The sequence below is a fragment of the Bipolaris oryzae genome (genome assembly GCF_000523455.1).
Source record: "Bipolaris oryzae ATCC 44560 unplaced genomic scaffold scaffold_306, whole genome shotgun sequence".
Classification (NCBI taxonomy): Eukaryota; Fungi; Ascomycota; class Dothideomycetes; order Pleosporales; family Pleosporaceae; genus Bipolaris; species Bipolaris oryzae.
Window position 1 is genome coordinate 1 of NW_006911582.1, and position 16,081 is coordinate 16,081.

Here is a 16,081-nt window from a genome sequence, read left to right on the forward strand (position 1 = left end):
TTGAGACATTACGCGTTGTTATTACGAAGGTGAGGTACTAGGATTTCGTGGGGCGCACACTGGGGTGGGGCGCACACTGGTGATACACGTTATTATTTATCTCAAAACCTATCCGTGATTCTAGTAGGCCTTATTACAAGATTTCTCTCGCTATTTGTGTCAACATTATGATCAACATCGTCGATTTGCTGCTCCAAATCCGTTTTCACATGGATAGTGCGCGGCAGTCCCGTGTAGGACTCAGACACCATATTTCCACTGCGAGGATGCAGTTCAACCTCATCTGAGATAGTGCCAATACTGCCTTTGCCATTGAGTTTAACGAACGACGAGGAGTCTTTGGGCGTATCCTTTGTTCCTCCGTGCGCGCTCTTGCGGCTGCCGTATAGAGTCGCAAATCTAGGAATGACTTTGACGACTAGAGGTTTCAAAGCTGGCGCACAAGCACAAACAATACCTAAGACAATAAGCGTGGTCCTTGCATGTTGGAAGATTCCAGCTTACCTAAATTTACCTCGATAGCACTCCAATAGGCTGGCGCAGTTCCATAGTATGTAGAGTCCTCGGGGTGTTTTGCGAGCTCAATAAAACCATGCAATCGGGCAATAGAGATAACGCAAACACTTTGCAGTAACATTTAGCACGGTAATATATACATAGAAAAAGTTAACCCACCACCAGCCGAGGGTTAGGATGCACATTAGGGCAATCCGTTGCTTCCGTGAAACCTGAAGTTGCCATATTGCTCGTACAGGGAGGGCTGCAACAAGAATGTCGGTAACAATGTTCATAGCGGCACCTGCGAAAGAGAAGCTGAAGGCAGGTTAGTGCAGATTTTTTGTCGTCTCAAGAATGACACTAACGCATTCGAATTGATGCATGTTGCATTTTTCTTTTCACTAATATCCCAGAATGCAGATACAGGGATGCAAGAGAAAACCAGAACAAGCGATGCACTAATGCCAGTTGCTAGGCAGATGGCTCCAACAATATAAATGGGTATTCTCATCGACGTGAAGGTGAAGATACGACGATACTGTAGTAGTATCGATAGTTTTGTGAGGGTGAGGGCGTTAGCATACATTAAAATGCTTCCATACAAGTACTAGGCATTGTCAAGTTATCGTCATTATAGATTGACAATGTATCGTACCTTCAATGTCGTTTCTATTTGCGGCAGTGTCAAGAACATCATGTGTTTCGAACCCCCATGTTTAGCTCCTTTACTTTTTTAGTATACGGAACAAGCACTACAAGAGACTGGATCGTACCTTCTATTTGGAATATGGCCATGGCGATAACATGCGCCTGAATTCATCAGTGATCTGTCAATTGCACTGTCATGTGCAGAGTCGTACAAATGATAATATGACGCAGTAATCTTCGAGACCAATGTTATGGATAATGATTGAACGCGCATAGATTCGTAGGAAAACCAAAATACAACCGATCGCAGTAAAGACGGAGACGATAGAGATGAGCAAAGGGCCGCCGTTCTCCCCTTGTAATACATCGAGCTGCTCTGAGGTCAACTGTGGTGCTGAAGGGCTGACCATCCTGGGAGCACTGCAAAGGTCGATTTGAACCCCTATGCAGCAGCGCCGGGTCGATGCAATTGTTTAAGTAAATAATGCACAGGAGAAAGAACTTAAAACTTGCCAAAAGTAGTATAGTAGGATATAAACAACCCTGGAGTCCTCTTTCAACATGCATACCGATCGCGTGGTTGCAAATACACTCCAAAAGTTCAACCGTGCCCACAGCGATTAGCTGGCTATTACCCTGGGTAAAGGACATGGTCCCCTTGCATGGTTCCATTACCCGATTGGCGAAGTCAGTAACCGTCTCAAGACGGAGCGCGCAAATCCTGAGATCCGAGGTTAGTGCCGCCACCATCAAGCGGGATAACGAGGGGAATTTGAAGCTCTTGCACTTGGAAAAATTGTCTGGAATGAAGCACACACTAGGTCGATCATGATGATGCAGATGTGGAATTTGCACAGCACCAGTTCTTATAGCAAGTTACACAACGTCAACGCGTCAAATCTACTCGGCAGACACATGTATTCAGCTTTCTTGTTAGTGACGGTGTGAAGTGAATGAAATGCAATAGGGTCAGGTGAAGCCCATGGCGGGCCTTGAAGGATTTCCGCGCAAGGAACGGTGCATGCGAGAAAGGAGGGGAGTGTTCGCGTGTGTGTATACATGAAAGGGGTTCTTAGTGTCCGTGGTCTCATGTTGAGAGATAATCAAGGGAACAACACGGACTTGGGATCCCGTGCTTGGATTGGCATTAGGCATCTAGGCTAAATCCTTTGCAGCCCCAACATCCCAGGATACGAGAATGACTTAGAATGTGGCTGAGAGTGCCTACATCCTTCCTCGTTACCTGGAACCTTATCACTATTCAACATACATTTACTCGACAACAGCTTCGTGGAGCACTCTCCGTTCTCCGAGCATTGATTCAAGATTACAGCTAAGTCAACCGGGTGGCTGGGTCAACCCATTGCCGCAATCATATCTTGCGTCGCATTAGCGGTACGTGGCGAAACAAATTCTGACAAGTGATGCCTTCTAAAGAGCTCTAGTGCAGCCAACTTCTAGGCCTCCAATCTAGGTGCGATTCTAGGGACTCTGAGCCGTAGATTATGATTGGCCTAGACTAGGAGCATCTAGGGGCACTGTACCCTTTATTGGCTGCCCAAGATACGATGGCGTACTTTGCCACCTTTCAGGCACAAGTGATCAAGGCACTCGCCTGCATCCTTGCAGTGGATTAAGGTTTGCCTGGATTGTCTGTGCTTAATGCAACTCGTCGCGTCATCTGGGTGTGCATTCCGCGACAGTTTGCATCAAGGATACAGACCAGTATAACAAAAAAGGCGCGATGTACATGATAGAAAACGAGCCACCAAGATAAGGCATGCTGAGCGGAATATAATTATCCTCATGAGTCTTCGCGTAGCTTTTACACCGCAAACATCGACTACTTTAATATCTACCGTGCTCCAAGACTACTAGCTGGTTTGAGCGTAGGACAGTGTATCTCGAATAGACATACTGTTAGACCTCTACTCTTCCCAGTTTCAATTTTGCTCATGAGAGGAAAGAGTTACTGCAAAACAAGAAATAAATGGAAGCTACGCATCCAACTGGCGTCTATCCTGACTTAGAGCGGGCTCTGAATCACAAATAACAGACTACTTGCCGAGGGCAAATACGATTTTTTTTCCGATCAGGAGCTATCTGAACTAGCATCCGCATTATCACATTGGTTGAATGACAGGCTATCGTCTCAGATAGACTAGGCTCGAAAGCCCGGGTGGCCTAAACCCACGCGCTAAACGGGCCGGTAGAGCTAGACGGGTTAAGGGCGCGCGATGGTACCATAGTACAGCAAGAACGGATGAAAAGATCACAGCCTAGAGTAGAAGAATATGACAAAAATGGGTGTCACTTGTATGGCTGGAACACACGACCTAGCAGATAGGGTGCTTACGCTGGATAAAACGTTGCGGCAGAAGAGCATCCGCATTGGGACTATCGAGATAAATGCACGCATAAGAAAAGCGCGCTGGTCTATCAGACTATGGGCCCTACAAAGGGGTCGTTGAGTCAGTCCTGTGTTTCCAATTTCACGATTGTGTCATAGCCAGCAATCATTTTGAGAATCTGATTGGGGAAAGAAGGAACATGACTGAAGCTCTGAGCTATATGAGTCTTGGGTGGTAACTAGGTTGCCACAAGGAAATGCATGACTAAAGTATTACGGGATTTTGTGGCCATCATGGGACTTCATCCCACATTGGAAAGGTATGCCGTCCCTCCACCTTAGGATGGCACAGAGAGAGGAAACCCGCGCCAAGCAGTGATCTATGCAGTGGGAAAGTACAAAGCAAGGAGCGAATTGCGCAGAAATCGTTTTCCATCGATCAACCTGCTCGATGCACAAACATCAAAGGTTTGATGAGGTCGAACACTTGGCAGCAACCATAAACGTTTCGCGCATAGACTTATCTGATCTTTACGGCATATATACCATTGGGAAAATTCGAGGATATGAATTCGTGGCCTTTGAAGGCAGTGTAGAGGTTGTCCTTGTATAATCGGCTCAAAAATCTATTGCACTCCTTAACGGTGTACGCGTATGACTTGACTGCCGGGAGATAAGTGGATTTGAAAAGCAAGACGGTCGGGATTGGAATTTTATAAGAGACACTACATAAAGGGCTGTGCTAGCTATCGAACCGTGCAATCTGTGCTTGAGAAAGATTCTGACCAACCCGGCAATCGGATGAAGGGATATTGCGTCAAAGTGCCACAAGAAGCAAGTACAATTACTGCTATCGCAGGTCGGCGCAAAAAAGAAGGAGATTGAGAGTCTTAATGCGCTCCCACAAAGCCTGGTACTTTGAAATGTAACACGGTGGAGATACCTGGGATGGGCTTGGGTGCCTATGTCAAGTCTTGCTGCTACGCCAAGAAGAGTTATATGAGTAGAGCGCAATGGTAAATCTACACGCTAAGGTATTGAAGTAATGTTGTCTGACTTTATCATGCAGGGCATCTGTGGTTTTAGCTTATCACCGACGCGTGCCCATGATACGATCTTGGTTACTCATGCTCATACCTCGCGACCCTCAGCATCAAGACAATTCAGGCAAACACGGTAGCATCTTCGACCGCAGCGAGGTGGCTGCAAAGGAAAAAGATATCTTGCCTCATCCGTTCTAACGTGGTCCGATGGCATGTTGATGAGTATGGCGATTGAAGGAGCTGATGATGATGATGCAATTCTCATCCCAATAACGGCACAAGTGATGGGCATGGTTCGAAAGACACATGCCATTAGTCGAGAAAGTGGCCGGTAAAGTCTCATTTGAAGCAGGAGTTTGCGAACTTCATGTTTGAGCGCAGTGAGTTGAGATGGAAGCATGGCGCGTTGGCTGATGCCTACCTCGACAAACACCTGATACGTCTTGTCTTGTAGGCCATATTTTGGTAAGCATATTCTATTCTATAACTTTTTTATGAGTCGTGTATAGGAATGCTGTCATGATCGCACGCCTTCTTAGACACGTGCGAAATGTGTGCGAAAAAAGCTCGCAACGCGCACATGCTTCTTGACGTACAAATATCCACGATATCTTTGGTTAACCAAAGACTAAGGTACTGGCAACATTAAGATCTATGTAGACAGGTATTAGGTCCATCAGTCAAGGATACTGATGTCGTTCTGTGCCCAAGTGCTTACTGTGATGTTCCTTGCAATAGCCAATACAGTCAGCGTATTTTGTCTACTCGGTCCCTTCCGGGGCCGACCGTAATATGCAGTTAAAGCTGAGATCAACTTCAGCTCCGTGTTGCATATTGTGTGAAATTTTCAAATTCATATTTTTTGGATATTCATTCTACCAATCGAGTTTGTTAGACTGATGTGTTAATTTACACAGAAAGAGCTCATCTTCGTGAACTCCAACCGCTGAGTCTGGTAAGACCTGTCGAGCGGGCCAGATCTCGCGCCCCAGTTTCCTTTCCTGTTCATGGTGCTGCCGGATAAGGCTACGAACAGTCTGTTGAACGAAAAGCGGGCCTTTCTCCATTCTTGTGTGCATCTCTCCACTAACATACACTCCGGCATCATGATTCTTTTGTGTGTTGAGGCATAGCCACTTGTCTTCGTTCAACACTCGTTTGTACATAGAGTCAATAGCTTCAAACTCCGCATCAGAGGCGTCTCTATGCCGATAAACTTCGTACTCCAACGAGCAATGATTGGGTGATGTGGGCACACACCTCATCATGTAAAAGAAGAAAGGCCTAAGATACGTTAGCCGATTCTGGGAAACGCTTTCAAAGGTAAATAAAATCACCTACGTGACAGTCATGCAAGCATTTGGGAAATAATACGTGCTACGAACCCTCTGTCCCTCATCCATAGCAATGTGCTCTGCATTAGTAAAATGCTGAATGTGTCCACCTCGTGTGTCAACCGCATAGAGCTTCAGGTCTGTAATGCCAGCTACGTCCGGGTGAGCTGTCGGACAATGGTAGCATTCATTGTAGTTATCTGCCAATGCCTTCCAGTTGAAATCGCCGCCCATACTCCACGTATGATCGAATCGGTAATCCTCAAAGTTAAACACATCCATGCGGGGTTGTGCGTCCACCCCCTCAAAGTCGTCTTCCCATGCCAATTCACTTGCAACGTCCATGTTCACCCACACAAAGCCCTTGCGATCGACATGAACATTAATTCGCCAAAGTCCGTTCTGTGTCTTGTCGAAGCCTTGCATTTCTTCATACCCAGGCGCCTTTGCTAGATTACCTCTCAGTCCGTAGGACCATCCATGATACTTGCACGACAAAATCCTCGCTCGTCCCTGAGTTTCCGTCACAATAGGGAAGGCTCGATGCCGGCAAACATTATGGAATCCATTGATGTTACCATCTCGATCCCGGCACAGAAAGAACCGGAAGCCTGCTTCTTCAAATTGAACAAAGTCTCCAGTAGTGGTGACCCTGTGCTTATGAGTAACCAAAATCCATCTCTTAGAGTAAATAGCCCGTCTCTCGAGTTGATATATGGCTTCAGATCTGTACCATGATGAGGGTAGGCTGTGCGATGTAGTGTTTGGCTGTGTGTCGTTTCCTGTATCTTTGTAGCCAAGGATTTCCCAGAGGTAGTGGATCATGATGAACGGCGGAGGGCTTGGGACTGCAAACTGAACAATATGTGATAGCCTTTTGGTATCAAGACCTTCCTACTATATTCCTTCATCTTGCTATCACTTCGCGGTCGAAATCCGGTGGCCAGAAGCCGCCCGCATGATTTGGTGGCCGGTCACGTGAGCGGATCACGGGCCCCTCTCGTCATCTACTTGGTTCGCACTTCGGGATGGATCTTTTGGGCGGATTTGGCATTGATCATGTCCTTATCTACTGTGTACGACTCGCGCAACGCCGGGTATTTCCCCGTCATGTCCCGTTATCGGCGGGCTACCCCCGGAAATTAACTATGCAACCCGCCAATTCTCACCCCAACACCGTCCAAATGGCAGAGCACCAGCGAAGTGCACAACGTTATCCGTATCCTATGAACAAGCGCGCAAAACAAGCTTGCGAAAATTGTCGGTCCGTACGTGCCTAGAAGTGGGTCTCTTCAAGTCCTTGGGGGACTGATACAAGTGCAGTCGCAAGAAATCAAAATGCACGGGAGAGAGACCTAATTGTTCCTGCTGTGCGCGACTACAACAACGATGTGTCTATGCCGCTCACTTTCGAACCCGCGAAAGGTCCCGAGGGCCTCAAGATGACACTGTCGATGTTATTCAAACAGTTGGCACTAATGATGTAATGCAATCTATCAGTAACTACGTATCGTACTCATCCGTTCTCAGTCTGAGCGTCTCAATGCGATCGAAGATATGGTGAAAAAGCTCGCTGCGGCGATTCAGTACGATATTCAGTCGGCATCACAGAATCGATACTGACATCTTCTTAAGCGTACCACCACGTTCTACGCCAACCGAGACTCCGACCGGTCATGGAGAGAGCGAGGAACCTCAAACATCGCGGAACTCACAGGAGCCTGCAATGCAACTTTCGCCGTCTCCATTTCGCACCGAACCACACTCTTTCTATACAAGGTAAACGCTGTTGCAAACCACAACTATTGCCTACTCATTGTCTACAGTGTGTAAGATGCGCATCTACCTGACGTAGTCATAGCAGAGGGTATTGCGCTCTATTTCTCAAACTTCTGCAACCAACCGTGTCCCATCTTGGCCTACGCTAAATCTCTTGAATCTGGCGAAGATGGCCAGTTGCAACCCATCATTCTGTATGCTATGCTAGCTCTCAGCTTACGGTCATCGCGACATCCGTTCTTCAGGGATCAACTTGAAAGAACACACTGTACAGATAAGCTGACAAAGCTCTCCTGGGGTCTTATCGCCAAAGCATACTGTAATGGTGAAATAGATGATGTGTATTTCGAGGCACTTTGCTTGCAGGCCCAAGTGGATCTAGGAGGTAAGTTGATGGCTCAATCTCTTTGAGACTTACTGAGATGATTTAGACGGGAGGCTTGAGAGAGCGCGAGCTCAGGTTGCTATTGGCTTGCGAGTCGCCCAAACCCGTGATATGCTTGGAATTAATTCGCTTGATGGTCTAGGGCTAGCCCATCGAGCTCGTAGGCAAGAGATAGTATGGTCTTTGTTCATGCTAGACAGGATGCTTCTTGGCGGGAACACGACAAATCCGTCAACTCCAACTGCAATCTTCGAGCTTCCTGTCATCCAGAGCGGCCCTTCCCATCCAGACCTTCCTTCTCAGACCTGCGAGCCTGACATCTCGTTGGGCTCTATAGATTCAGGCGCGCCACTTCCACCACAGAATGTTGCTTGTCTACAGATACAAACCATCCGAATCTGGGAGTGCATTATAGACTATATCGCTCAACCACCTTCGAGCACTGATGTCCCTCTCTGGAGGCACGATTCGCTAAGGGCCCCAATCCTTACAAAGCTATTAGACATTGAGACAAGTCAGTATGATCTTCTTTCCTTACGGGAGAATCTAAACATGTTTTAGGATGTGAGATCGCAGGTCATGTTCTATCATCCGTCGGATCGCCTGCCCGTGTGCTACATGAACCAGCATTGACGAATTACTTCGTCATATGGTTGCGGTTCCAGCTGAGTTTGTCTGCGTTTAACTGCATCTTGTGGGTAAGCCTCGAAAATCTCGTGTTGACATACTGAACACACAGGCAGAAATCACCCTTTCATAATCCACGTTAAAACCGCGCCACTCAAGCATAGGATTCCACTCACCTTCTTGCAGAAATCTTACGAGTTCTCTTTAATTCATGCCAATTGGGTATTCAGACTGCTCAATCACATGGAAGAAGCCAAATTGATGCTGCACGACCCCTTCCTCGGTCACCTTGTCGCAATCGCGGCTTCAGTCCACCTAGAGCATACTAGGAGCCAGTATCCCACAGTGGCCGGATCTGCAAAGCAAAAATTCAACCAGTGCTTTCAATTTGTGAAAAGGCTTTCAAAAGAATGGCCGCGCATGCACGCTGTTGTATGTATCGAACTTGGTTTCGCGGATGCACACGCAAGCTGATATCTGTAAGGCCTCCTTACTAGAGCAACTCGAAGCGCGTATCCCTTACCGATCGAATCTGAACTACGTAGAAGAGGAATATGACGGTGCAGCCCCACTCGGCGCAAACAATCAAATACACCTTCCACAGGAGGACTTGCTATTGATGTGGAAGCTCTTCGATTGCGTTGCGACATATGCCAAGCAGAACTCAGAGTTCGTTCCCGACGAACGACTTGACTCTGTCATGCATGGCGTGTCACCTGAAAGTACCGACACGTCAACTCTCATCAATGCTCAGAGATCTGGTCATTCGAACTCCAATACCCGCGCCGGTATACAAGCAACAAAATCCAGACTGGAGGATATTGCAGTGCGCTCTTATGGTGATAGGCCCTCAGACTGTGGATCCATCTTCAACTATTCCCACATTGACTTTGATTTCAACATCTCACATTTAACGCCTTCATTGACATAAAACTGAAGTTAGTCAATTCTAATTATTTGACGGTTATTGGTGGCAGCTACTTGCTGTGATTTCGCAATAGACTCAAATTTTCGCGCGGTCTCCAGCTAGTTTGGATTTCCATATCTTACTCAAGGGGCCGTTGACTCCAAACACGGGATCGGAGTCGGGTACTGGCACATTTTTGATTTCCTCGGCTAATGCTCTCATGGATCCCTCGCCTTTGCAATGGTTATTTCGCCAGCGTGGAGCGTCCTGTATGGGATCAGCCGACGCCCACACTCCGTGACAGATTCTGCTCTCTGACCGACCTTGGGATATAATCCAATATACCTAAACCCACCTTCAGATCTCAGCGATCTGTGCGAAACGCCGGCTGGGATTACAATCACATCCCCCATACGGATATCGATTTCGACACCGTCGGTTCCCTCATCCTCTTCTGCCCGCCCCAAGGCCAAACAAGAACTTCCCCGGATGATGACTGCGCATGTTAGATCCGTTAAGCAACAGGCTCCATGAGTCTAAGATCCATACCGTAGCATTCATGCGTGTTGGGATGGAAATGGGGTATTCTAATCTCTCCCCACTCGCCCTGGTAGTTTTTCAGTATGTTTTCAAATACAAAAGTACTTCCATATTGATAACTTACGCGTTTCTCCCAGTCATTTCCCTCACAAATATTCTTCGTAAGTTCAGAGTTTATTGGGGTTGGAAGAACGTTCCGATAGATCAGAACTGGTAAGATACTGTTGGGGACATATGTAGATCCTGGAAGAGTATACTGCTCAGGCCACACAACGCTCATGACATACGTTCAGGATTTGATGGGTGACGGCGTTCGTGTGTGTTGAGTCTATCGAGTGAGGCAGTTGATGTTAGGCCTAAATGCTTAGCGCCGGCAGGGATGCCTTATCAACTCCGTATGACTTCCGCTTCCGTTCCCGCCGGCAACACGCGTTATCTTAGCGTCCAAGTGTCTGCCCTCTGGATGGCCTGCTCGAATTGGGAATTGTGCGCAGACGTCTCGGTCCGATATCTTTCTGCAATACATAGACCCATAAAATCCATACAGCTGTTGATGTTCTGAACAGGTTACTAGACACCATGAACACAAATAGTGCAATAATTATTGTAGGCGCAGGCGTTTTTGGCCTGTCAACCGCACTGGAGCTGACTAGCAGAGGGTACAAGAACGTCACGATTGTGGATCGACACGTACCTCCAGTCCGTACCGTTGTATTTACAGTTCTGAGGCTCGAGCTGATATAACAAGCAGGTACCAGATGGCTCCAGTGTCGACATCTCACGTGTGATTCGGTTCGATTATCGTGATCCAATGTATGCCAGGCTTGCAAAGGAAGCATTTGATATCTGGTGTGCCCATCCGAAGTTTCGTGGAATCTTCCACCATGGCCCAAATGCTTTCATTGCAAGCAAAACGTATGGGCGGTCACACCTCGAGAAATGCAAAGATGTGCTTGACGGGCTCGGCCAGCCGTGGAAACCAGTGCCAAATCAAGAAGCTATCAAAGCGACGTTCCCCATCCTGTACGGTGATACCATCAACTCGTCCCTCTCCGGATACTGTAATTCAAGCTCTGGCTGGGCCGACGCTCAGAAGGCGATTGCTCTCCTTCGGGATGAGTGCATTGAGAGTGGAGTGTCATTTATCTGTGGCAAAAAAGGCACTATTGCAAATTTCAAGCTTGACAAAAGAACAAGCAATATTATTGCTGCACAAACAGAGAGTGGCCAAGAGATACAAGGAGACTACTTCATTCTCTCTGCTGGCGCATGGTCACCAATGCTAGTCCCTATGTATAACTCGACGATTTCTACAGCACAAGTCCTGGCCTTCATCAACCTATCAAACTCTGAGATGGACACCTACAAAGACCTGCCACTGTACATAGACTATGACTCAGGATGGTTCTGCTTTCCACCCCATCCTGAGGCTCGGGTACTGAAAGTTGCCATCCATGGTTGGGGCTACACTCGAAGGACTAGTCTCACCGACCTCTCTCTTCCGCCTACAGCCATCCGAAGCAAGCGCACCGATTTTGCACCTGCAGACGGTATCGCGAGACTACGTTCAGGCCTAAAAACAATTCTTCCGTCTCTCACAGATCGCAGATTTGACCGCGTTGCCGTGTGTTGGTACAATGATACGCCCACGGGCAACTTTATCATCGCTTACCATCCGGACCACTCAAATCTGTTCCTTGCTACCGCCGGAAGCGGCCAGTGAGTTGTCATTTTCTCCAAAAAACATCTAATTGACAAGGAATTCACACTGACTCAACGTTCTGTGCAGCGCATTCAAATTTCTACCTATATTGGGCAAATACGTAGTGCAAGGACTCGAGCGTACACTATCGGCTGACTTACAAAGACAATGGCGTTTCAGAACAGAGCATAAAGACCAAGAGAATGAGTTTCATGGCGATGGGAGCCGTGGAGGGCCAGCACGGCGCGAATTCACACCGCATGAAAAGGCGCTGTTATGATTGAGCATTAGAGCTACGTTTTACTTAATTTCAGCAGGGACACAACTGGAATCAACTACGATTTATCATTGTAAGCCTTGTTTTGTGCGTTCTGTGTCCCGAAATGACGCGTAGAGTAGTGAATGAGGGCTCCACCATAAATTCCATGGTTAAAGATGAAACCCCATGACACGAAGCTTGCAAACCTTGCCTGGATCAACTCATGAAATAAGGACTCCACACATATTGAACAATTATTCTGGTTGCTATGTCCCTTACCCGATCATCAAATGACGTTCCCATCACCAGAGGCGGTTTGCCTCAGCTAGGGAGGATTCTGGTAAAAAAGGCCCATGTTCCATGTAATGGCTATAGTCGCCTCCCCTTTGTTCCAGCACGGACATTCCCCTGCCCCATGCCTTGAAGCGTCCACCCGGATAAGTCCATTTCCAGTCTTCCCAGCGGTCCTGGGCAAGTACTTCACGGTAGTGGAGACTACTACCCGGCCAGATGGCTGTTATCCTTCCAGTTTGGCTTTGTTTGTCTATCGCATATATCAGTAAAGAAAGGCAACATCGTATTTACAGAATAGGCGTCTCTTAAGTTTAGCAAAACGAGAAGAAAAAGACCTACACCAGCTAGTACAGTTACCAGTCCAGACAGTGTCTTTCATGAAATCGTCAACCTGCAAGTTGAAATCTTCCTGGGCGCCTTTTTTCGGCACGAACATGGCAACCCCGTGACTTTCCACGCGCTTGAGGAGGCGAACAATGAAATCTGCTGTCGCTTCGAGACTTCCTGTCTCATTGTCAGCCTATATGAGGATTTCCGTGCACTTTCCATGTTATTTCAGACGAACCTATCAGACTGCCGTTGGCAACAGGACAATTGGGACCGAGCATTGACAGATAATTTGGGAAACCTGCACACCCAAGACCCATGTAGGACGCTGGGTTGTCCTTCCACAGCACCCTAAGATCCACACCATTCTGGCCTACTAGTGGGAATCGAGGGCAAAATGAGGTGTTAAAACCCGTCGCGGCAACAATGACATCGGATGCCTCAACGCCTTCGGCAGTCTGTAAGCCGTCTGGATGGCATGTCTCAATCGGACTGAATATGCACTTAACGTTCGGCTCTTGCAAGGCGCGTAGGAAGGGTTCTCCAGGACTGATTCTGCGGCAGCCCAATTCATACTCGGGAATAAGGCTCTTGCGTAGTGTAGGATCTGTGATGTGGCTCTCCATCCACAAAGCCATCTCCTGGCGCTCGCGTATCTGTGTCTCGGAGTTGCGAAAGAAGACTGGGAAAAGCCTGTTATAGTAGCTTTCTAGCATTTTACAACGCTGTAAATAGTCATCCGTGGTGTTGATGGAACAGTTCTCTGTTGCACTAAAACTTTCTGGTAGTTTAGTAATCCATGATGGAGTTCTGATGTAGACCAACAGCCGTTTGACTAGAGGCTGGATCTGGGGGATGACCTGAATAGCGCTTGCGCCTGACCCAATGATGCTGACGTCTTTCCCTACTAGATTGACCGAGTGATCCCAGTCTGCAGTATGCATAATGGGCCCTCTGAAGCCTTCTAGTCCAGCTATGTTAGGATATTGGTAGTGGTTCAGGATTCCCGCGGCATTGATTAAGATATCCGCCCTCCTCCCTGTTTCCAGGACACCATTATGTTCGGTATCCACCAACCACCTCCTCTCTTGCTCAATCCAGATACATCGTTTCACCGAGGTCTTAAATTCAACATGACTTCTAAGACTGAAGTGATCGACCACCCTCGAGAGATAATTCTGTATCTCTTCAGAGGATGCAAATCTGCTTACAATAGTCAGGATCAGTTGTTGTCCAATCACTTTGAAACTGAGGATAGTTGAGCACAAACGATTTGGACCAACTCTTCGCTGGCGCAAATGAGTATTGATAGATATCACATGGAACATCGCAAGCGCAGCCTAGCAAACTGAGTTATCTCCCCTTGCAACTACAACAATTCTCGTACCTGGGTATGTGTTTTCTAGCCACGTGCCTCCAACGTCGTGATTCTTCTCCACGATCTTGAATGTGTAGGCATGGGATAAGTACTTTCTAAAGTGATGCGCTGGGAGGAGTCAAATATTAATTTCATGATTCCCGCCGTATGACGTCGACATTGTGACACACCCAGAAGAATGCCAGAAACACTACAATCATTAGCAACGCTAAGATCAATTTAGTGATGCCACTTACCCAGCTCCAATGATGATGATGTGGCGCTTCTCCTGCATCGCTATGTATAGTTTTCGTATTGCTGCGGCTGTTTGAAGGAATAAACAAGAATGCCGGCCCCTACACAACAACAGGCGTCTATCACTTTGAATGAACTGTCGGCGTAGCAAAACGACTGACCTAAGTCCGTTCTGTGGGGACTGTTGCACGCGAAACTATACATGACGGGCCGTGTTCGTTATCTGCCATGTTTCCCCAACAGGCGGGCCGATGTCCGTGAACTCCGGTCACGTGCTTCTATATCGGAACGCTGCCGAGTCCATCTCCGCTTGGAGTCAACACTTTTGATAAGCCTCACTTGGATTTTTATTGGCTAGTAGGTATTAAGCATCATTAAAGTCACATGCTCTATTGCTCAAATAAGATGCTAATTTCCGAGACTGTCTCTGTACCTATAGCTTTTCACAACTACTAACTGTACGATTTTGGTCATGGCAACCCCTGATGCGAGTTTTGCACCATTCAGTTCCTTAAACAAGGATTCCACTGCTGGTGTGATAGATATTTCCTTGGGGGAAACGCTTGAGACGCTTGACCAATTGGATGATGCGTAACAGACGACGAAGAAGGAGCTTTGGGCATATTACTGGTGCGATGATCTGATTCCGCAATGCCGGCCATAGGGAGTAGTCGAGCCTTCTCTAACTGAACTATACAGTTACTAAGTTGGCAACAACGGCCTCACCCTGTCCAATTTCGCTCCTACCGCTTTTCAGAACCTTGTGTACGCAGCGTCCAGAGGTGCAGAAACGCTACACTTCTTGGGCAAAACTCTTACAGCCAATAGCATTGTGTTACTTTGTAACGGAATCAGTTTTGCTATACAGATCATCATTTTTCTCTTGCTTGGTTCCTTTGCAGACTTTGGGACATGGAGACCAAACATCCTCATTATTCTATCCATTGTCGCTTTTGGCATTGGTTTCGGCTGGTTGGGGGTTCATAATGGGGAGGATTGGAAAATTGGTCCAGGATTGTGAGTGACGATTGTCTATAAATCTTAGAATAGTACAACTCTAACATTTTCCAGGTATATCGTTGGGTTAATCGTATACCAAACGACGATCACTTTCTGGACAGCTGCATTTCTTGGCCTGGCAAGGAATACAGAGGCCGTACGAACGAAAGCCGGGCAGCTGACCGAAGGCACAATAACCCGGGACGAGTACGAGTTCGTGGACATGATGAAGAGGAACGAGATCTCCAACACGGCCTTCTATGTCCAATCCATTATTGAGATCTTCATTCTCGCAATTATTGTTGGCATTATGTTCAGTCTCCACATCAATGATAGTGCAGAGAATAACAACTGGGGTCTCTCGGTTCTCATCTTCTTCGCTACTGGGGTTTGGGTGATATGCGCGATCCCAGGGTTTGTACTTGAGAAACGAAGACCTGGTCAGGATCCAGAAAGCAATATTGTATTAGCAGGTATCAAACAGCTAACGTGCGGGATCAGTAAACTGCGCACCCCACCCAACTTAACGCGACTCTCTGCGCAAATAATCCACAACAGCGTAATAAATTAAGATAAAATTAATAAATATAATCTATTATCTAGCTTTATACGTTATATAAGTATATTCTTAAATATAGTACTTTATATACGTTAGCGGCGCGCGCAAACGTCGCTAACTACCCTTAACGTGACGGATAAGCGAGTCGGTCAGGCAAGCGAGTCGGTCACCCTACCAACTTTGCGCACCCACCACACCTTTGCCTACAATGCCTCCAA

General features: G+C 47.2%; 7 protein-coding genes across 7 annotated transcripts; 3 read left to right on the forward strand and 4 right to left on the reverse strand.

Annotated features, from left to right (window-relative positions):
* Positions 1 to 101: 101 nt before the first annotated feature.
* COCMIDRAFT_110190 (uncharacterized protein) lies at positions 102 to 1,556 on the reverse strand (the record flags this gene model as incomplete). The annotated part of the gene is made up of 7 exons (XM_007695378.1): positions 102 to 457; positions 505 to 623; positions 676 to 813; positions 864 to 1,105; positions 1,154 to 1,221; positions 1,272 to 1,308; positions 1,359 to 1,556. 7 exons carry the CDS (start codon positions 1,554 to 1,556, stop codon positions 102 to 104), a joined length of 1,158 nt encoding a protein of 385 aa, XP_007693568.1.
* Positions 1,557 to 5,414: 3,858 nt separating this feature from the next.
* COCMIDRAFT_110179 (uncharacterized protein) lies at positions 5,415 to 6,698 on the reverse strand (the record flags this gene model as incomplete). The annotated part of the gene is made up of 2 exons (XM_007695379.1): positions 5,415 to 5,823; positions 5,881 to 6,698. The coding sequence occupies 2 exons, from the start codon at positions 6,696 to 6,698 to the stop codon at positions 5,415 to 5,417; spliced, it is 1,227 nt and encodes a 408-aa protein (XP_007693569.1).
* Positions 6,699 to 7,057: 359 nt separating this feature from the next.
* On the forward strand, positions 7,058 to 9,138 carry COCMIDRAFT_41667 (uncharacterized protein; the record flags this gene model as incomplete). Its single annotated transcript, XM_007695380.1, has 6 exons — positions 7,058 to 7,137; positions 7,197 to 7,264; positions 7,708 to 8,037; positions 8,084 to 8,551; positions 8,599 to 8,731; positions 8,781 to 9,138. The coding sequence occupies 6 exons, from the start codon at positions 7,058 to 7,060 to the stop codon at positions 9,136 to 9,138; spliced, it is 1,437 nt and encodes a 478-aa protein (XP_007693570.1).
* A 529-nt stretch (positions 9,139 to 9,667) lies between these two features.
* COCMIDRAFT_110180 (uncharacterized protein) lies at positions 9,668 to 10,391 on the reverse strand (the record flags this gene model as incomplete). The annotated part of the gene is made up of 4 exons (XM_007695381.1): positions 9,668 to 9,838; positions 9,895 to 10,067; positions 10,121 to 10,178; positions 10,236 to 10,391. 4 exons carry the CDS (start codon positions 10,389 to 10,391, stop codon positions 9,668 to 9,670), a joined length of 558 nt encoding a protein of 185 aa, XP_007693571.1.
* Positions 10,392 to 10,690: 299 nt separating this feature from the next.
* Positions 10,691 to 12,093, forward strand: COCMIDRAFT_110182 (uncharacterized protein; the record flags this gene model as incomplete). The annotated part of the gene is made up of 3 exons (XM_007695382.1): positions 10,691 to 10,810; positions 10,863 to 11,830; positions 11,901 to 12,093. 3 exons carry the CDS (start codon positions 10,691 to 10,693, stop codon positions 12,091 to 12,093), a joined length of 1,281 nt encoding a protein of 426 aa, XP_007693572.1.
* A 281-nt stretch (positions 12,094 to 12,374) lies between these two features.
* COCMIDRAFT_31044 (uncharacterized protein) lies at positions 12,375 to 14,509 on the reverse strand (the record flags this gene model as incomplete). Its single annotated transcript, XM_007695383.1, has 8 exons — positions 12,375 to 12,616; positions 12,706 to 12,870; positions 12,932 to 13,896; positions 13,964 to 14,033; positions 14,081 to 14,179; positions 14,242 to 14,261; positions 14,308 to 14,347; positions 14,467 to 14,509. 8 exons carry the CDS (start codon positions 14,507 to 14,509, stop codon positions 12,375 to 12,377), a joined length of 1,644 nt encoding a protein of 547 aa, XP_007693573.1.
* A 268-nt stretch (positions 14,510 to 14,777) lies between these two features.
* Positions 14,778 to 15,777, forward strand: COCMIDRAFT_31045 (uncharacterized protein; the record flags this gene model as incomplete). Its single annotated transcript, XM_007695384.1, has 3 exons — positions 14,778 to 14,838; positions 15,013 to 15,322; positions 15,377 to 15,777. Coding segments are annotated over 3 exons (772 nt in total), but the record flags the coding sequence as incomplete, so codon positions are not given.
* Positions 15,778 to 16,081: the final 304 nt, after the last annotated feature.